Source organism: Uloborus diversus, chromosome 3, assembly GCF_026930045.1.
Source record: "Uloborus diversus isolate 005 chromosome 3, Udiv.v.3.1, whole genome shotgun sequence".
Taxonomy (NCBI): Eukaryota; Metazoa; Arthropoda; class Arachnida; order Araneae; family Uloboridae; genus Uloborus; species Uloborus diversus.
This window is the reverse complement of record NC_072733.1, coordinates 195,372,023-195,394,333: the sequence shown is the minus strand read 5'-3', so window position 1 is coordinate 195,394,333 and position 22,311 is coordinate 195,372,023. Positions and strand designations below refer to the sequence as shown.

Genomic DNA, 22,311 nt, shown 5'->3' with positions numbered 1-22,311 from the left:
TTCAAAATTTGATTTAAAAAACTTCATAATACTATTTCAGGGTAAAAAAGAACAACTTGCAGTTCATCAATTAATCATAAAAATTATAAAATCTCAAAAAATTTTTAAAGCTGTAAAGCCTAAACCATTTGAGATTCACCATAAATATTTTGCACACTTTCTGAAATACATAAAAGTAATCATGGCAAGTTTAATTAAAATCCGAAACTGGGAGACGAACCACATTTTTTTATTGACTTTTGCATTTTTTCTAAAATAAACTTAAGAAATAAAAATAGCATTGAAATAATGAATAAAATAAGCAGATATAAGGTAGCACATTGTAAAAACCCTTCCAACATTAAATATGATTGAAATATTTGCTGGATGCAGAAAGATTGAAATCTGAAACAAGGCACGCCGTTTTTGGCAAAGAACGAGTTTGACATCATTGGCATGTTTCCCAAACATAAGTTTTCGACAGATGTCGAGTTTAATAAAGATTTAAGAAGGAAAAATAGAAATAATAAGGAAAAAGGGGACCGAAAGTTAAGAAAAATCGGAATGTTTTCAAATTTTTAAAGAAAAATAGGAGCGTTATAAAAGACTGAAAATGACAACAAAAAAAAATAAATAAATAAAATAAAGAGGAAAGGTTTTAAGAGCCAACAGATAAGCCGGAAAAATCTCATCCCTGATAAACATAAAGCATTTTAAAATAATTTTTATTAGGTACTTCAATATAGTTATATTTATTTTATATGCAAGAAATGGTTGATTTAAAAATATTGGTGATAATTTTGTATGTATTTTCCGGTATAAACGCCGCATCGGCAATATCGACGCACGCCGAAAAACGTGTGTCAAAAAATTTAAAATACTCATAAACACCGCACTTAAAAACAATGATTACCTCATCCAAGGTATACTAGAGCAGAAAATAAATATTAAAAAGAAAGGATTTACAGTATATACTTGGGTGTGGCTTTGTTTCCCAACTTTTAAAGAAAAAATGAAAAAAAAAACGGAATTTTGCGTTTAAATCGATTCCAGACTTTTTTTTTCTTCCAAAAATCGGGAACGTTTTGCCGCGTTTTTTTTTTTTTTTTTTTTTTGCAAAGAAACTATTTACAAAGAAAGAAAATAATAATATTTTTGAATGAAAAAGCTTCGTTTTCGCAATTTTTAAAAAATGGTTCGTTTTTGCGAATTTCTGTTATCTGTCGCTTTTATTCACAACTAACATCAATAAAATCTGTACAGGTTTTTCATTTTTGCTTCCTCACAATCTTTTTAAGGTTTTACGCTGCCTTTTTGTTTTAAAACGAGCTTCATTTTGCTTGTAATCAACTACACAAAAAATTCGCGAATGGGAAATTCGGCTTTTCCCGCACTTTTCAAACAGACGACTGTTTACTGTAATAGGGAAGTATTCGATTTTCTAATTTTATTTTTATATGATAGAGTAACATACATGAATATCATCTGCGAAAAATTTTTTACGATACGACTAATACTTTTTTTTAAAATAATTTTTAAAAGTTCACTCGCGAGTGACGTCATTTGCTTGTTAACGAAATCAGTCCTTTGACTGACGTCACTGCCGCGCTGCGAGGCGGCGGGGCTGGCTAGGACAAAGAAGTGCTTGGCGATCTTTGGGGGAAAGCGCGGGAAAACAAGAGCCTTCTAACAGCAGCGCCCATAAAAGCAGGACTGCGGAGTCGGAAGGAAAATGGCCGACTCCGACTCCTGGATTTTGAAACGTCCGACTCCGACTCCGGACTTTTAAAATTTTTTTTATTGTATTTTTTTCAATTCCCTCTTTCCCTTCAGGGGAAGGGGGAAAACCTCTAAACAGAGATTGAAATATTAATTCCTTTTTATGAAAATTTCTCATTTTGTTTTTTATTGTAAACCCAAGGCGCATACAATGTTAGAAATTCAATTTAAAAATCAAATTTTCCAATAGTTACGAGTTAAAAAGTGAGATGACATAAAAATCCCTTTAAAAAAATTGAAAAGGATTGCCTGTAATTTGCCCCCCCCCCCTTTAATGTCTAACAAATAGATATTAACCAAATCGTGTTCTTTCAATTTTTAAAAGCTGTTACTTGAGAGGAGAAAAAAGCTTTCTTTCGAAATCCAAGTTCTTGAGAGGGGGTGGTTTGATGACACCCAAAGTTAATTTCAGAGTTTATAAAAAATATAAATATTTTAATTTTGAAAATTTTCGTGAATATATTTTAAATTGTATTTCATCAATAAAATTTCAACGAAAATAGGGCTCATATACATCAGGAGCTTATTTTACACAAAATGCGGCGGTATACAAATTTGTACGAATAGCTTTTACTATACCTATATTTCTTCTTTGCTAAATTTTTAATTTAAATTTTATTGGCTGCTTTAGAATTAGCATTAATATGAAGATTTTAAGATTAACTGCAATTATTAAGTGTTGTAATCAAGAAATCATTTACACTTATTTTGTTCTATACTTTTTAGTGAGAACCAAATTTATAGAAATAGTCTTATCAAAGAAAAAAACATTAAATTATTTCATCAGATTTTTTGGATTCGTGCTTTCGCTCCAGAACTTCTTTGAATTTGCCGATCACTCTTAAAAGTTTCAACCTTAGCTACGGACTTTGATTTACTAATTTGTTACGTTTCCTTACTACTTTATAACTGAGATCGAACAAAACTATATATTTCTATTTTTATATGAAAGTGATTACTTGAAAATGTTAGGCAACAAAACCGTTCGCTGACAGTTGCTATTAGTTAAGTTAAAAAGCAAGCAAACTAGAGGACGGCTACAGAAAGTTCGGTAAGCACTCAACTTGGCTAATTGCCATAATGGCAGTTATTTTCTCATTAGTAATCTTCTTACACACGTAACCGAACCAATTGGTAGTCAATTTTTTAAAAATGCAAGGAGAGTTAATAAAAAGGAAAGAAAAAAAGAAGCCCGGAGTTGGAGTCGGCTTGTGTTCTAACGACTCCGACTCCTTTACCCCAAAATCAGTCCGACTCAGACTCCGACTCCACAGCCCTGCATAAAAGGCTAGTGAAAATCCTTTGCTGTCTGTAGGGTTTAATGCATTCTGCGATTGTTTTTAATTTGATTTTCTTTGTCATGGCTAGTAGAATCAATTACAAGTATTGCTTCGTTCCTGGATGCGTATCTACATCTAAAAAAACTCCTCACAAGCGATTTGTTATTGTTTCGTCCCAGCAGGATCTTCGAAAGAAGTGTTTTCAAGTGTGTTTATTAATTAAAATTTGAAAATGAAAATTTGCACTGCATTTTAATTAAAAACTATGTCAAGTGAGAAATACAGTTTGAAATATATGTTCACAACTGTTCATTAATAAATGTTTAATAAGCATATGAGATATTTTTAAAAAAATGCAAGTAAACAAAGGAATTTAAACCCTGCACAATAAACGTAAATAGAAAGTAATAGATGCATTACTATTACCATTTTAATAACAATGCAAAAACTATTAATACTTTGTTTTTAACATTCGAACTGTCTTCAAATTTTAACTATTACACATTGATAATTTAAAAATACATTTTCAGTTTATCACCAGAAGCGTTACTATATATACAAGACCTTTCTCACATGCAAAAAGGTACTTATTTTATGAAATGAACACCATTTTCAAATTTATGATTTTTATCAAAAGAGCAAAAAAATATATTTTTCCTTTTTTTGCTAAGTTGTACAAAAACTCAAGGATAATAAACATGTATTAATGGATTTAAAACAATTTTCCACAAAAAAAAAAAAAAGCAGATCAACTTTATCGCCAACAAAGCGAAAAATTTTCATGCAAAAACTGCTCTAAAACTTAGTACTGGAATCACTTGCAGTAGGGTTGTTACAAAATGCGCGCCTCATTAAAAGCCGCCAAGTAAGAACTGGAATAGCGCTCTTACATTATAATTTATATATTCAGATAAAAACCATCGACACACAAATGGAAATGATCAATCTTGATAAGGGAAACTAATGCGAATAATATGAACTGCAAACATAGACGGCTATGTACGTACAATTTTAAAGAATAACAATGGTGAAATTTTATTGTTTCACTCCCCGTACTTCTAGGACATTAAATCTCTCGTCCTTTTGAAAAAAGTCAAACACCATGAATGACTTTACTTGAGGAAGGTTATTGGATTGACCTTTCGTGAATCCTAGCTCCATGATGGAAAAAAAGCTGATTAAAGGCTTTAAAAAGGCTGAAAAAGACAGTGCTATTCACCTCCTGGTAGGCGCAACACGGCATGGAAATGGAGCTCTGATCGGAACAGGGAAATGACGTCAGCTGCTGACGTTTTAGGCCACACCTCTTTTTTGCGCATCGCTCTTTAAAAAATTCATAAAAATCAATCGTTGGTTTTAAAAATCCGGCCATGGTGAATTTTTGTGTTTTGTAAGCCTGTCAACAATGTGCAATAGTTAAAATTTGAATATTTGATAGGTTGATACTTCCCTATTAAAGCTTTTAATTAACGGGTAGATGATATATAATTGTATCAGTATCTATTTTTTTATTGCTTTGTTAAAAGAGTTGGATTAAATTCGGGGCATTAAAAAGCAAAAATCGATCGTAAACGCTGCGTCGGCAGAAAAGCCGCACTTCCAAAAATTTAACTCTTAAACACGTTAATGCCGCGGTGTTTCTTCCAGAAATTACTGCAACTATACAAAATGTATAAATTAATGGATGACTTGAAATAAACACAATTCTGAAATCAGAACATTGCTTGATCCCAAGCTGCATACACTACAGAGTTGACAGTACATCAAATAAATATTACTGAAAAGATTAAGTAGGTAAAGGGAAAGATGCAAAAAGATAGGAAGACATTACTTGTAAACTTTTTCTTTTCATGCTCTTAGGCACCATAGAATCAGAATGTTTAAAGACTTGGTCATCACGTATCCAGGAGTAGTTTTCTGATACAAAGAAGAAACAGCATTGGTGTCCCTTTTTTGATCGTGCTAATGATTTTAAATGCACAGGTGGTTCAGTTATCTTTGCTGGCCATGGTGGAAAACCCTTCATTTTCGCCCACACAAGGTCTCCAATGGAAAATGGACTTGAACTCATGTTGAACCTTCACATAGGAGCAACAAACACTATTAAGAATGGGGAAAAACATATTAAAAGACCTCACAACATAAGCAACAAGTATATATTATGTCTTACAATTTGGAAAATAATGTGTCATTTCGAAATCTCTATTTGTTCTCAACTCTGAACCATCATTTTTGGGAGGGGGCAATTTCCCTCCCTGTCTATTAATATGTCTCTCAAATAAGTAGGGCCATTTCACAGTATTTCGGACAAATTTAGAGCCCGTAAAATGACTTTTTTTGCCATAACTATTTCATTTACTGTTTGACTTGCAAATAAATTTAGTTTGAGTTTGGGTGTTGGAAAGACAAACACAAAATAAAATAATGTGCAAGTCAAACAGTAAATTAAAAAGTAAGATGGCAAAAAAGTCAGGTTACGGACTCTACGCTATTGCCAACAACTATGGTTCAAACAAAATCGGTCGCTATAACGAGCGGTCATTATAACGTATTGCACATTGTTTAGTCATTTTTTAAAATGCACAAATAATTGCTCACAGTTGAGAGAATTAAGAAACTAACAAGATAGTTTTAAAATATTTTTTTTTTTGATTTCTTTCTCTTTCTGAAAAATTTATGCTGCTATTCTAAAGCTTTCTGCTTTTTGACTTTTTCAAAAAAAAAATAATTCGTAATGCCTACAACTTGTGTGTGGTTTTCATCAAGTCTTTGGCCAATAAATAATTCTTTTCAATGGAAATATTTTACCTTTAGAAACATAAAATGTTTAAATATTAGTTTTCGAATAGTTAGTTCTGAGGATATCAAAAAATTGAAACTTAATTTTGGATGCTATATTGGAATGAACGATTCAGTTTCGACGTTCTAATGAACAGTAAAATAACATTGCATTTATGGAATAGGAGATGGGACTTCATGCATCGGTCACTATAACGGAAGGGTCGCAGTAATAAGAGGTCGTTCTATAGAGCGTTGACTGTACTAAAACTAAGAATAGGATGTCCAATTCCGAAAAAGTCAACATTCATGAATACGTGGGGCAAATGCACCACATGTGAAAAATGAATGCAGATTTTTAGAATTAGGACCTAAAACTAAGCACTGGGGTTTCGTCTCGGACATTAGAAACCAAGGCTATCAATAATGTCCCTCCACCATACTGCCAGCAAAAATCAAGTTTTACCTATGTGTCCGGGGGTAAAAGTAAAATCCGCGTCCATCGGGGTCATTTTCGTGCCAGTCGATAAAAATAAAAACAAAATCAAGCCCATAAATATAAAAAACAAATAAATAAGTGTGTCTGTCATCCATAAACACAATTCCAAAGACATTCCAGGCCGATCGGAAAACTTAATTCACAAAAACATCATAAACTGGAGTGTTTATGTATTTTAAAGTTTGGACTCCAGTGGAACTCCTCTTTGGAATTGTTTTTATGGATGACACACTTATTTATTTGGTTTTTATATTTATGAGCTTGATTTTGTTTTCATTTTTATCGACTGGCACGAAAATTACCCCGATGGACGTGGATTTTACTTTTACACCTAGACACATAGGTGACTTGATTTTTTCTGGCAGTACGGTGGAGGTACATTATTGATAGCCTTGGCTTCTAATGTCCGAGACGAAACACCAGTGCTTAGCTTTAGGTCCTAATTCTAAAAATCTGCATTCAGTTTTCACATGTGGTGCTTTTGCCCAATGTATTCATGAATGTTGACTTTTTCGGAATTGACATCCTATTCTTAGTTTTAGTATTAAAATTTTTGGTCTTTCGACCATAGGATGAAGGTTCCACTGCTGAAGAATACTGGCTTCATCTCTGTCATTTATCTGTGTTGTAACCTTGTCTGTTTATTGTTCTATTGATGTTTATATATATATATATATATATATATATATATATAAAATTAAGCAAACAGAATTTTAAATATTAAACAAAATATAAATATAAATGATGATAAAAAGGAAAAATGCAAACAGCTATTAAGTAGGAATAGATAAAGAGTGAATCCAGAGCTCATCAGCCGTGGAGGATTCATTAATTATGGTCAAAAGACCAAAATTTTAACTATGAACTAGAAGAGAATGTTTAAGCTCCAGTACATGTAATATAGAGTAACAATGGGCAAAAGCACCACTTGCTAAGCCAAAAACAATAAACTAGAGCTCAAACCTAAAACTAAAAGCAGGGGGTTTCGCCTCGACTAATTAGGAAAACAAGTTCCGATAATTAGCCTTCCACGGAACAGTACCTGCCTATAACAAAACTGTCTTACCTTGAAATCCATGTAAACATAACCAAACCCATTGTTCAATCTGATAAAAATACATTCCATTTGTCAACAAAACATTAAGAACATAAAAACATATCCAGAAATCAGTCCATAGACATACCGAGTCGCCTGTTTCGCACCTGTAAAAAATTCATCCACCCCGGTGATTCATAAAAAATGGTTTGTCACGGTTGTATCATACATTTACACAGTTAAACAGTTTCAAAAGAAGCGAAATGCTCATCGAAGGCTATACTTAAGCAAATGTTTTCAACTAGATTTTTAGGGAAGTTATTATTAAAAAGTAAGTTTTTGAGTACTGAAATTTCTTGCTTAAATGCAGAAATGGTATTGCAAATTTTTTAAATTCTGATAGCTTGCGAAACAATAATGCCAATAAAAACCTTTTTACTTAAGCAGGAGGAAAAATCTTGTAAGCTGTTAACTGTGAAATTGAATTTGCGTCTTTTATCATAGATTGTAGTGGAACAATTTGAGTCAATTTGTATGTTGATATCAAGGAAATTAAAGCTATTTTGATTAGAACTGGTCTTTTTGAGCGTTAATGAACTATGATAAATAGTTTTACTAAGTTCAGAAAAATTAGGAAAATTTATACACAAAAGGTCATCAATGTATCTGCAACAAAGAGGTGTAGAGGAAGGATTGTCAATTAAATATTTTCTCTCATAATATAAAAGAAAAAGGTTGGCTAATGTAGAGCTAAAACTAGCTCCCATTGCTATGTCATTAATTTGTAGAAAACATGAATTACCATTTTTGAAAAAATTATTGAAAATACAAAATTTAAAAAGACCAAGAAAAAACAATTCATTAAAATCACTCTGCCACCAACACCATTGGAAAAAATCTGAGTGTAAAGCTTGAACAGTTTCTCAAAAAAATTCTTGAACAACTTAAACTTCAACAAATGAATTGGTTCTGGATTGTTAATAATAGTGTTGAAGTGATCAATTTACTTAATATGCTTGATATAAATTACTTTGAAACTTTTGATTTTGAAAACCTCTTCACCAATATCCCACTCATTGAACTTTTTTCCTCTGTTTCAGAACTTTTTAATTCAGTCAAGGATTCCCTTGATTTTAATGAATTGTTTTTTCTTGGTCTTTTTAAATTTTGTATTTTCAATAATTTTTTCAAAAATGGTAATTCATGTTTTCTACAAATTAATGGCATAGCAATGGGAGCTAATTTTAGCTCTACATTAGCCAACCTTTCTCTTTTATATTATGAGAGAAAATATTGAATTGACAATCCTTCCTCTACACCTCTTTGTTGCAGATACATTGATGACCTTTTGTGTATAAATTTTCCTAATTTTTCTGAACTTAGCAAAACTATTTATCATAGTTCATTAACGCTCAAAAAGACCAGTTCTAATTAAAATAGCTTTAATTTCCTGGATATCAACATACAAATTAACTCAAATTGTTCCACTACAATCTATGATAAAAGACGCAAATTCAATTTCACAGTTAACAGCTTACAAGATTTTTCCTCCTGCTTAAGTAAAAAGGTTTTTATTGGCATTATTGTTTCGCAAGCTATCAGAATTAAAAGAATTTGCAATACCATTTCTGCATTTAAGCAAGAAATTTCAGTACTCAAAAACTTACTTTTTAATAATAACTTCCCTAAAAATCTAGTTGAAAACATTTGCTTAAGTATAGCCTTCGATGAGCATTTCGCTTCTTTTGAAACTGTTTAACTGTGTAAATGTATGATACAACCGTGACAAACCATTTTTTATGAATCACCGGTGTGGATGAATTTTTTACACGTGCGAAACAGGCGACTCGGTATGTCTATGGACTGATTTCTGGATATGTTATTATGTTTTTAATGTTTTGTTGACAAATAGAATGTTTTTTTTATCAGATTGAACAATGGATTTGGTTATGTTTACATGGATTTCAAGGTAAGACAATTTTGTTATAGGCAGGTACTGTCCCGTGGAAGGCTAATTATCGGAACTTGTTTTCCTAATTAGTCGAGGCGAAACCCCCTGCTTTTAGTTTTAGGTTTGAGCTCTAGTTTATTGTTTTTGGCTTAGCAAGTGGTGCTTTTGCCCATTGTTACTCTATATTACATGTACTGGAGCATAAACATTCTCTTCTAGTTTATAGTTAAAATTTTGGTCTTTTGACCATAATTAATGAATCCTCCACGGCTGATGAGCTCTGGATTCACTCTTTATCTATTCCTACTTAATAGCTGTTTGCATTTTTACTTTTTATCATCATTTGTTATTTATCATTTGTTTAATATTTGAAATTATGTTTGCTTAATTTTATATTTACTTGGCTTTTTAGTTTTGCTGCGTTGCACATCTATGGGCTCTTGGTGTGGTCTTTTCAATATTTTTCACTTTTATTATTATTATTATATAAATATATATATATATATATATATATATATATACACAAATATATATATATATATATATATATATATATATATATACACAAAATATATATATATATATATATATATATATATATATATATATATATATATATATATATATATATATATATATATATATATTCAAAAAAAAAAACTTTCATGAGTGTTTTCAACTTTTATGGGAGGAAACCAAAATACCCAAGTTCAGTGGAACAGCCAGAGAGGATGTTTAAAAGTCAAATCCCCCCCCCCCCCCGGTTTCAACATTTATTTCCAATATTAAAAGGTAGTTGATGCGTCGTTCTTCAAAAAGCGTAACTTTTCTGTCACACGCCTTTTACAGTAAAAACTTCAAGGAACAATTCATTTAACAATGATTTTAAATTTCATCAAAAATACATCTATTTAAATCTGCCAACAATTTTTTAATAATATATTTTATTTTAGTATATTTTTGTCACAACATGCAAATTCTCACCTCCGTGGCAAGTCACACACCTTGTGTGACTGTTTATGTTGTTTAATAACTTGTTAATTAAAAGTATGTACTTATTTATTGATTATTCATTTCACAAGTGTCTCAAATACTAATTGTTACATTTAATTTTTTAATATTGTGTTTTAGTTCGTTTTAGTAGGACAAGAAGTCATGTCACACAATAAATTCTCACTTCCGTTAACTAAACGCAAAATGTCATTCCTCATTCACACGTGACAGTAATGACATCAAATTGTATTTTCAATGATACAAGGGAGTTAGCTCCCTTGTTTATTCTCAGGCGTAGTTGAAGTTGTGAGATTTTTGTCGAAAAACAAAAAGATAGATCTTGCTCCAAAAACTTAGTATGGTTATTCTGACTTCTCACCTCCGTGAACTTGAATCTCAGGGATGTAAATTAATGTAAAAAAAGTAGTGAAAATGTTTTCCTATGCTTAACATGTGCAGATTGTAGCAAAGAAGAAAAAAAAATCCATGAAAATTGCATCTATTAGGCCTATATTAATGGAAAATTCTTCACCTCCGTGACAGACCCTTATCAATGTCATTATTTCTGAGGTGAAAATAAATTATGGAGGAGAAATACATCAATAATAAGCATTCTACCAAAATTATAAATTGCCATTATATCCTCAAGTTTACTAAATACTATTTTTTAACAGACATTTGAAACTACTAATTAAGGCATACTTTAATTAAGAGAGCTTGATATTATGTTTCCACAATTCATTAAAATAGCTGATTGTTTACCCAATTAACAAAATTTCTACTTTGATATTAAATTGGCCTCGATTTTTAAATATTAAAAGTTTTTTCTTTTTTTTTTATTTCTATGAACAAGGCATTAAAAAAATTTTTTTTTTCTTTATGAGTAAAATAATTGGAACACAGCTGGGCTATTGTTTATGGTTACTTCTAGTAGGTAACACTTTCATGTAAGAAGGGAAAAAAAAAGAAAACAACAGGTTTTGAAATTGAAAAATATTTGCTTTCAAAAGTAGTATTTGTTGTATGTCTTTAACTGCTTCTTTATTTTCACTCATATTTTGAATTCATTTGTTTAGCTGTGTTATCAATTAATTATTACCGTATTTTCCTGCATATTATCCATGTGCGGCCTATAATCCGCAGGTCCTAATATCGACCTGAAGAAAAAAAAAGTTTTGCGTAATCTGCGGTGGCCTTTAATCCACGAATAATACAATGTTAAAAAAAAAAGTTTGAATTAACTTGAATAACATACCATTTGAGCAACTAAACTAAAAATGTGAAAAGGTAATTACTTTGAAGGCATAATCAAAATTAATCTGAAATATAATCTAAAATATAAAGATTTCTTTAAATCTTGATTATAGTACACTAATTACTTGAAAAACAAAGAGTCAAGACAAAGGAGGAAACAGTCTAATCTTGTGCAAATGGCTACCTATTTCAATGTAATCTTGTTCATTTTACATGACCTAATCCCCAATACAGATGAGACAGGCTCAGCCCGGGCCCGAAGCAGGCTCGGGCTCTAGAACGGAAAATAGGTTTCGGGCTCGTGCTCAAGTACAGATATTCAATCGCCAATTCCCATACAAATTCAAAGCAAATAAACATTTTCCTACTGTGAGAAAATGAAAGGAACATTAAATCAGTTCAATCAATGTCAAATTTATCCCCCCCCCCCCAAAAAAAAATTAACGATTATTTATAGTGTTTTTTTTTTTTGCGATTATTATTGCAATATGTCATACAGTAATGCATTTGAAGTGGAGCATTTTAAGAAAATTTAGAAACTTCTGTTAATGAAGAACATTTGACGTAACATTTTTCATTAACAGAGAGATCATATCAGACTGTAGAAGGCTCGGTTTTTGATACAAGAAAAATTCCTTCAGGCTCGGGTGAGCTCGGATTTTGCTTCGAGTCAATATCACTCGGGCTCGGTTACAAATATTCAGGCTCGGCCAGGGCTCTCAAAAATGAGCCTGAACTCATCTCTAATCCCCAAGAGGAACATTCAAGCAACGTAAAATAACCTACATGCAGGCAGTGCGGAAGAACATGCATGCTTTGTAAAATAAACAACATTCAGTCGGCGTACAGTCGCTATCAATGCGTTTGTGTTAAGGGAAAAAATCACAGGTTTATCCGCTGCAGCGAATCATCCGTGCCTCATAAACTTTTCGTTTCTTAGCAGATAATCCACGGATTATAAGCAGGAAAATACGGTATTATTGTTTTAAGGTTTTTAACTTATTTGTTTGAAGCTGCGTAGGTTTTTCATCCTGATTTTTGGAAACTGATTATTTTATATTTTATCTCAGCAAGAAAATAAATCTGCTAAAACTTTACATTGCCACCCCCACCCCTTCTTATGTGCTTCAGTGTTGAATTTCAATTTTTCCTCATTTTTACCAAAACATTACAAAAACATTTTCAACTGTTAAAACTCGAGTATAGTTTTTGAAAATTTATTTAGTGAAATTTCTTTTGGTTTCTTGGTCTGTGGGGCCCTTTAGAAGCGTGTCCTTCCCCCTCATGCAGGGTTTGCAGGTCCTCTTCTACTTCACCTACCTTTTTCTAGCCATTCATTAACAGCACAGAGTGTAGTGCCAGACTCCCATATATAAAAGATAGAATTATTTACAAGAGCTTTACAGATAAGGATTGACTAACTAAGAAATCACAGCATAAAATTCTGACAAAAGGTTAGTATGAAAGAATGTTGGTAGCAGAAATTGGACTCGAATAGCAATTGGATGTTGACTTCCTGATCGATACATTTTTTTATACTTGAAAAGATTTTTTCTTCTTAACCTAAAATTTAAATTTTCTACTTTTTATCGACAGAAATTCTTTAACAACACTATCAATATCGATTGTATCAGTCGTTTCTGTAAAATGTTGTATGAAATGACTCCTGAATCCAAATATGCAGTCCCGGATCTGAGTACCCGCAGACCCTGCAGCGTGAGGAGTGGGGGGTGGGGGGGGGCATGGCCTTAAGGGGGCCCGATGTCCCAAGAAACTAAAAAAAAAACTAAAAAACTAGCACTAAGACTAACATTGCAAATATACACTGCAGGCCTCTGGGGAGAGGCCGTGCAGATTTAGTTGCAGGGGAGTCCAAAATGTATAGATCCGGACATGCAAATATGACCACTATTCCTTTCTATTACCCACCCTGTTTTGGAGTTCTGGAGATCAACCTCCTCCTCCTCCCAATCTTTTCTAAGCCAATATTTTTATTTGGAGTGGGAGGGAGCATTATATTAAACATTAACATTCTTCTGGGGGACTAGAGAAAAGAAAAGTTAAAAAATATGAGCATTTGTAGCAAGGAGTTACAATCAGGGTGGTACTCCCCCCTAACACATTAAAAAAATCATCTTCTAAACGAACTGTTTTTTTTATAGTACTTTTTGATGTAAAATACAAGTATTGGCTTTACTTCTATGAGCCTCATGTCCAAAAAAAAGTTCAGATTGAAAAAAAAAAAAAATACTAAAAATAAATATAAATAAATAAATAAATTAAATTAAATAATTATAAATTTAAAAAAAATAAATCTTGAAGCACTGTATGTTGCATATAAGTCGCATCACAGATCTTCAGTCACAAACCTTCCCGGATTATGTATACTTATTGAAGTTACGATTACACTGAAGACTACGAATGAAATTTACAAATACAAATGTGACGACCAGCAACAGGCTCTGGACCCAGCTAGACTGGTCCTAGTCAATTTACAATCCCCAGTAAAGATCAATGGCCCTCTTAAAACTATCTACTCCCTTGCTCATTACCACCTCTTCCGGTAAACTGTTCCAAGGTTCCACTACCCTGCTAAAATAATAATTTTTCCTAACATCCATGTTAGCCTGAGATTTAAAGTGAGATTTAGTATGCCTATAAATTAGCTTTAATATATTCTTTATATTAATAAAACACAAAATCCAAATGTACATGTACAGGGTGAATTCAGAAAATACCAGACCGATTTCGTTAAAATTTTCAGTTTTTTTAGATTAGTGCTGGGAAGGTTATAGACATTTTCAAAAAAAAAAATTGATGAATAGTTCTTTTTTTATTCGAAATTTACATTTTGGACCCAAAAATGGATCTTTATACCAGGGCCGAACTAGTTCCCCTAAAAGGGTGCCAACCCTTACTCGCAAAGCCCCCCCCCCAAAAAAAGACACAAAAGCGCATAAGTACAAAGGGCCAAATAAAAATTTAAAAATTGTCGCACAGGTTTGAGGAAGCAAAAAGAAACTTGCGCAAAGTTTTGAGGGGAGGGCACAAAGGAAAAAAAACAAATTCTCAAAAGTTCAAGGGCATAAATGAAATACAATGAAAAAAAAAAAAAAAGGTGCCAGGGCACAAAAAAAAAAAAAAGCTCAGGGTTGAGGGTGAGAAAAAAACGGAGGCGCTCAGGATCAAGGGAGCAAAAATAAATAAATAAATAAAAATAAAAAAACTGAAGGCACACATGTTCAAGGAGGCAAAAAAAAAAAAAGAGAGAAGGCGCACATGTTCAAGGATGCAAAAAAAGAGAGAAAGCTCTCAGGTTTGAGTGCGCAAAAAGAAACAGTCACACAGATTCGAGGGGAGGTCAAAAAAAAAAAAAAAAACGAAGGTGCACATGTTTTGAAGGCAGAAATAAAATAAAATTAGAAGAAAAAAAAATATGAACTTTGACATCTTGAATTCAAATCACGTTTTTTGCAATCACGAGTGTGTGTAAGCGTGTCTTTGTGTGTGGGTAGTTGTGTATATGTGTAGGTGTGTGCATGTGTGTAGGTGTCTGTATGTTGCGTGTGTGTAGGTGTATGTGTAAGTGTAGGCAAGTAAGTGACGCAACCTGGAGACGATTTTCGCTAGAGGAGCAGCATCATGAGGCGGCTGGCCGACGGTGGTGCTGCAGAGGGAGGCGGTGGGAAAATAAAATTATTGGAATTCAAAACTGTCAAGTGAGAACAATAAGCAATCATGATCGCTCAAAAAAAAAAAAAAAGGTTTGAAGGAGTAAAAAAAAGAAGGGAGCTCAGGAACAAGGGCGCAAAAAAAATAATTTGAATAATGACATCTTGAATTCAAATTATGTTTTTCGCAATCACAAGACTTTTGTTTGGAAATACCTAGCCGCATCATACGGCAAAGGTATTGTTGATGGAATTGGTGGGTGGTCAAAGTCTCTTAGTAAGAACTGCAGTGATGAGCAAGGGCCAATCTGCAGTCCTAGTTCAGAATGCCAAGGATTTTGCACTTGTTGTGAAGGGACCTAATACCAAGTACCACTGTCATTTTAATTGAGGATAAAGAAATTCCTGAAAGTGACAATGTGGGGGAAGAAACTGAACCTATTCCTGGCACATTAAAAGATATCATGTGATCAAATCAGTGCCAAATCCATATTATATCATGATGCATATTGCAAAGAAGTTGATAGAAAATGAATTTCAAAATCCAACTTCTGAACTCACTGTAGGGAATTGGGTGTTAGTGACTTATGATTCCAATATTTTCCCGGGCGAAATTATTGCCCGGTGAATGAAAATGATGAATTTAAAGTTTTGTTATGGTCAAGGCTGGTCCTAACACATGTAAATAGCCAAAAAAAGAGGACAGGTTGTGGTAGAGTTCCTATATAGATAGGCTGGCGCATTAGCTTAAGTTTAGACAATTTTGGATCAGATTTTTCATTGTTGCAGAGCTAGGGTTACCAGAGAAAAGTTTTGGATTTTGCCAAATTAGCCAAAAATAATATTTTATTTGATAAATAATTCACGTGTTCCCAGTGAAAACTCAACAAACGCGATAACTTGATAGAAAAGACAACCACTCAAATATTCGCTCTGATCCAAAATGGCAGATCTTAAGCTGATGTGTCGGCTCTTATATATAGGGGCCATAGGTTGTGGTACCTATGTGACAATATAGTCAAAGTAATTAATCCACCAGTAGTATTGCTGAAAATAGAGGACAGTTCACATTTAGTGAACCATAAGTAACGCATGGGAAAAAAACTTTTTATAGTTCTTACATGTTTGATTAAATTTATGTACATCCTAAAACGTTATATTTTTGAAGCCAGGGGTCTGGCCAGAGGATATTTGGGTCCGTTATTGGACCCTTCACAAAAATCCGATCAACCAAAACGGACCTTTCACAAAATCCCGATCAAACAAAACGGACCTTTCACAAAATCCCGATCAAACAAAACGGACCCTTCACAAAATTCTGATAAACAAGATCGGATCTTTCACAAATTGTTAATTAAAAGAGCAAATCTGAAAGCAAAACAATGCATATGTGTATAAACCGATAATTTTTGGAACCTTTTTTGAAGTCAAATTAGAGGGATCAGCTTATACAAAATCGGCTAATTTTGAAAGAGAAAAATCCGCACTCTTGCGATGCTCCTTCCTGCAAGCGATAAATAATTGCTACTGCCAAATAAATATAATGGTTGTTTGTTTTATCACAGCTAATTAGCAGCGGCGTTGTTGTAAACTTTTCTGAAAAGGCATTGGTAAGCACTTTTCTTCCGCTCATGATTTAATAAACAATAATAATATATATCTGCGAAATGAACTTAGAACTGCAAAAGGATAGTAAGGGTGGGGAAAAAATATGATCGCTTCAGATAGGGTTACCAACTTTAAAATTATCACCACTTAGCATCTGGCGTTGAACCTTTATGATTAGAAAATATTCTCATTTTACTAGCTTGTCAATGTTTGCGTTTTTACAGTGCGGTGCGATGTTTAATTGTTATTTTGGGAGAAAATTATATGGGTTTTGATTTTTCGATGCTAACAAGGATGATTAACTTTATATAAACTCTTTTAATTACCGTTTTTTTTCTTTAGATGTCTACATTTTGAAAAATGCAATCCTTTAAATCTGATATGAGAGTCATATTTTGTTCTTTTTTCGAGCTAACTTCGCTTTATTAGGATGCAAATAAATGAAAAGTCTCTTTATTTCTGTTAGAACTCTCATTTCAAGTTTTTAAAGCAAAATTCCATTTTTTGTTATGAGTCAAAAATTAAAATGCTGAATAGATGGTTTATTTTATTTCATTTATTTATTTATTTATTTTGCTTCAACTGTGTCCACAGATGTTAATGAAAAGTTTATCATAGGACTCTAAAATGCAATTTTAAAATAATTTTATCAAAAATATTTCTTTTACAAGTCGTTTTTATACTTTTGATGCCTTCACTTTGAGAATTGCGATCTCTTTGCATCCGCTATCGGACTCCGATTTTTCGAATTTTTGATGTTTATTACGCTTTGTTAAGAGGTAAACAATTAAAATAACTTTTTATTTTTGTTAAAATCACGGAATTTATACGTTTTAAAGGAAATTCTGTGCTTTTTAAGAGTGTCTTGGGTCACAAAGTTAAATGCTGAACCCTATTCTGAATTTTATTTATTTATTTTTTTTTTTTTTTGTTACAATTATTTTAAATACTGGACAGAAATATTTGTAGTATAATTTAACAAAATGTAGAATGGTAGATAAATATTGATACTTGAGAGAGCGATGCCTCCCCCCCCCCTCGCCAAATATCAGAAAAACACTCCATAATGATATTCTCGACATAGAAGAGGAAAACACTCAACTTTAAGTTTAATTGATGCAGTTTGTGCCATTTCTAAATTATAAAATTTCGTTTTAACAATTTTTTTTTTTTTTTTTTTTTTTGCGAAATTAATTATTTTTCTCAAAATTTATTCATTTTTTACAAAATTATTTAATTTTTCACAAAAAACGGACCCTGTGAAAAATCCTGGACAGACCCCTGGAAGCATTACATAAATGTCTTTTGTACCCAGATACATTTTGTTTATTTCAGTGATATGAAGTTTGTACACAAACAAAATACTCTTAAAAGTAACACACGGGACATTTTGGTTAGAGGTTTTTTTTTTTTTACATTTTTTCTAGTGATAATTAGCTTTCAAATGCAATTTGTTTTTTTGTTTAAGTAGTACATACCATGATCATACAAATTTGGGTAAACAACTTGACCAAATATGGCAAGGAATTTAAAAAATAAACATTAAAATTTGCTCCTAAGTCTGCATTATTTGAAAGTTAAAAGTCTTACATTTAAATCATAGATGGTATAAAATTCATTTTAAAAATTATAAAAATATTGTTTTCATATACCTTGAAATGTCCATTTTTTTTAAAAAAAGTTTGTAAAAAATTATATTTCATTAAATTAAAAAGTGCCTTCAGAAGCTCATTTTTTTGAGAATTGCCCATATATATATATATATTTATATATGTATGCATATATATTATATATATATCTTATCTTTTCCTACTTAATAGCTGTTTGCATTATTCTTTTTTATCATCATTAATTATTTATAATTTGTTTAATATTTGAAAATCTGTTTGCTTAATTTTATATTTTATATGTATGCATATATATATACAGTCGACTCCCGCTACAAGGAGATCCAACTGACGCGAAATAGCTATAACACGAGTTTTTCAGGAGCAACGAATTTTAGAGCTAACGCGAATTTCTCGCTCTCAACATGAAAAAAATTTGGAAAGGAATCGTGATGCAAAGTTTCGGCTTTGTTATTGAGAGCTAAACAAAAATTCGTAGATGTACTTTCATCTTTTCAGCACCACTGACTGCGCAAGTTCCCACATACCGCACTATAAACATAGCATTGTTAGTTTGCATGTATCACCACTCCTCATTTATCATTTATTTATTCTAAATATGAAAGGTGATGAAATATTGTGGCATCAAGGCACGTTGTTTCATCTAAAGTTTGAAAATGGAAACAAAAAGCTTAAGTTTGCAACAATTTAAGAAAAGGGAAAGATTCTTGATACGCTTGAACAACTAGAAAGTGGGTCGAAGTTAGCACGACAATCAGGTATAGGGTGAATCTTTCATACGTATAATTAAAAGTCAAGAAGAGAAGGCAATCCGTATAAGTCCGGGGGGTCCCAGAGGGGTGTCACTATAGATGTAAATGTTATAAAAGTAAATGTGAAGCTACGGCATTTAAATATATATTAGAATGACGATCAGATTGCGCAGGATAAATCATCTTCAATTTTTAAGTTATAAATGTAACTTATTGTATCTACTGTGTATAGACTCTTACAGTGCAATACTTCATTATTACTACATATTGTACGTACCGTAGTTTTATTATTTTTATGTCGCTCTCTAGCATTGATCATTGATTTTGTGCATCTTACCAGTATTTTATGTTGAATAATGCAACTTTTTATAAAAATCGGTAAAAATTCAGCTTTTTATGCAAGAAACGTTCATGCATAGTTAAAAAATGGTCAAAAAACAGTTTAAAAGGTGTTTAAATGTCTAAAATGATTGGGTATTTCAATAAAAAAATCATACACACAACACTTTTCCACAATGCGAAATTTTAACTTACGCCAGGAGTCTTGGAACGCATCCCTCGCGTAAGTCGGGATCCGACTGTGTATATATATATATATATATATATATATATATATATATATACATTTTTTTTTTTTTTGAAAACCTTTCCTGGAAAGGTTTTCTGGCTACCTCACTGGCACTCAAACCCTAAGTTTTGTTTATGACGAAAACGTGAGGTATCTGATGTTCAATGTGCAGTCTTGTAAATTACCTTATTTTGCTTTCAGAAAGACAACTTTCTCAATTTCTTATGGTGTTTAAAAGAAAAAAATGACAACAAAAAAATACCCAAGCGTGCGTTTAAAGGAAATTTCTTTGTATGATGGGGAAGTTTCGTTTCGATTCCCCCATTTTAGAGCATCTTCTTTGCATCAACTGAAAAATATTCCAATAGTTTGCTTGAATCACAAACATCTGCTTGATTTAAATCAAAGTACATAAAAATATATACATAAATATTCATCTGGAAATTTTCTTACCTCTTTAAAGACCTCTTGATCTTAATAAATTAATTTTTCCAATCTTAAATGCTTGGCAAAAGCAAAAGCTTCAACGGTTCTGCTGTCGAACCGGTTTTTTAACTGCAGTCAATGGTTGCGTTCGACCATCTTAACTGGTCTACCGGTGACTAACCGGTTGTAACAGCAACGGTCTATGATCTACCGGTTAATGGACCGGTTACCGTTTCAAGCTGTTGATTAAGCCAAGTGGAGAAACAATAGTTTACTATTACACTTGCCTACTTCTCAAAATAATACCCCCTCCCTCCCCATACGCACCAAAAAGAATCTATATAGGAAACGATGGCGATTGTGGCGATTGCCCGTTGTTCGGCGTGTTAAACTTTTAAGCAAAAGGGAAAAAATGTCATTCGAGTATTTTAACGTATTGAACGAAAATGAAAAGCTCTCAAGCTGTAACATTTGTAGAAACACTTGTTTAGCCGTTAATATTTCTGACAAATCTGGAAAAGGTATCATAAGAAAACTTGTCTTGTCCCCAGCAGCACAGCAGTATCGGCCAATGTCATAACCACGGTGTTTGGTAGATTGGCCAATATCGGGTAAAGCTGGGTCGGCCAGCGTAAAACGGCTAACTTTTTTACAATATTGGGCAATACTCGTTGCCAGTATTGGCCAATACTGGCAAATCAAAATTGGCTAATGTTGGCCGGTAATTTTCCCGCAGTATTGGCAGATACTCGGAGCGAGTTTTGGCCAATATCGGTTAAAGTTGGGTTGGCCAGCGTCGAACGGTCGACTTTTTAACAATATTGGGCAATACTTGATGCAGCATTGGCCAGTACCGGCAGAACTAAATTGGCCAATACCGGGTAGCAATCTCTTTTGCAGCATTGGCCGATACTCGAGCCAATACCGGCCAATGAGGCCAGGTGACACTGGCCGATTATATATAGCTATTAGCCAGTGTCGGGCAATACTGCTAAAACAGAATTCAGTCTTAAAAAAAATCGGCATACAGCCTTCCATCCATCAGTTTTAGGGTTTTGTTTTACCTCTTTTAGTTGAAGGATGGAAATCTGTGCGACGATTTTTTTTTTTCAAATAACGGAATTCGTCTTTACTGAGAAGTGGCACAAAACTGTGCGTTTGTGTTTTATTCCTAGCGCACTGGTCAAAGGTCCCTCGACCTTTCTGTCTTAAAATGACATAATTTACGGCTACAATAACTAGACTAGAGGAAAATTGACGGTTTATCATTTATTTTATAATTAGATTACTGACAGTAATATCTTTCACTTTTTATCATTTTTAATGAGCAGCAAATTACTTTTTTTATGCCAAATGTTAAGATTGTGGGAAATTAAGATTCATTATTGTTAAGAGTAAGGATCAGATTTAAGCATGATAGTTCTTCCCATTGACAGTATTTCCATCATAAGTGTTTTTGTTCGCTCATTCGTTCATATAAATGATATAATCAAAATGCTTATTTTTTTCTTAAAGGAACAATTTATATATTTACAAGTTCATTGGGGAAAAAATTTTTATTCATTTTTTTTACATACTATCAGCTAGGTAATATGTAAAAAACATACATATTATTTATAACAAATATGTTTCATTAAAACATACATATATATTGTGTTTACATATTATCAACTTTTTTGTCTTCGTTTCGACCATTCAGTGTCCTTTATTTGATACTGTGAGACCGATGATCCCAGTCTACAGCTCCAGCAAGTATATGCCGATTCTGCGGCTGATAGCATTTGTATTCGCAGCATCCCACTTAATTTTTACACTTGCTAAAGAGAGAGAGAGAAAAAAAGCAGTCACTTAAAATAAAATTACACTTTTTTTAAAACTCTGCAATGTGCAAAGCAAACACTTAGTAAGGATTACTACTTATAACCAACATGTAAATTGTAAACTACATACAATGGACTCTCGTTTTTTGCAGGGGTTACATTCCACAGAAACGCTGTGTAAATGAAGACTTAACAGTAATGTTAAAATAGGTTAGGTTATGTTCCATTGATAAAAAATATGTACTAATTCCAATACAAATACACAATGGATATGAAGAAAATATGAATT

The 22,311-nt window shown here is 32.5% G+C and overlaps 1 protein-coding gene across 2 annotated transcripts in view; it reads right to left on the bottom strand.

Annotated features, from left to right (window-relative positions):
• The window catches only part of LOC129218590 (cytokine-like nuclear factor N-PAC), a 56,021-nt gene extending 35,709 nt beyond the window's left edge, over positions 1-20,312 (bottom strand). The window contains exons 1-2 of one of the 2 annotated variants that reach the window (XM_054852906.1): positions 20,230-20,312; positions 4,870-5,116 (exon numbers count right to left, since the gene is read on the bottom strand). In XM_054852906.1, the coding sequence (XP_054708881.1) occupies positions 4,870-5,109 (240 nt within the window). In that variant the 5' untranslated portion in view covers positions 5,110-5,116; positions 20,230-20,312. Of the gene's footprint in view, positions 1-4,869; positions 5,139-20,229 lie in introns of both variants that reach the window. The other variant, XM_054852905.1, reaches the window with a different exon arrangement.
• Between the last annotated feature and the right edge of the window lie 1,999 nt (positions 20,313-22,311).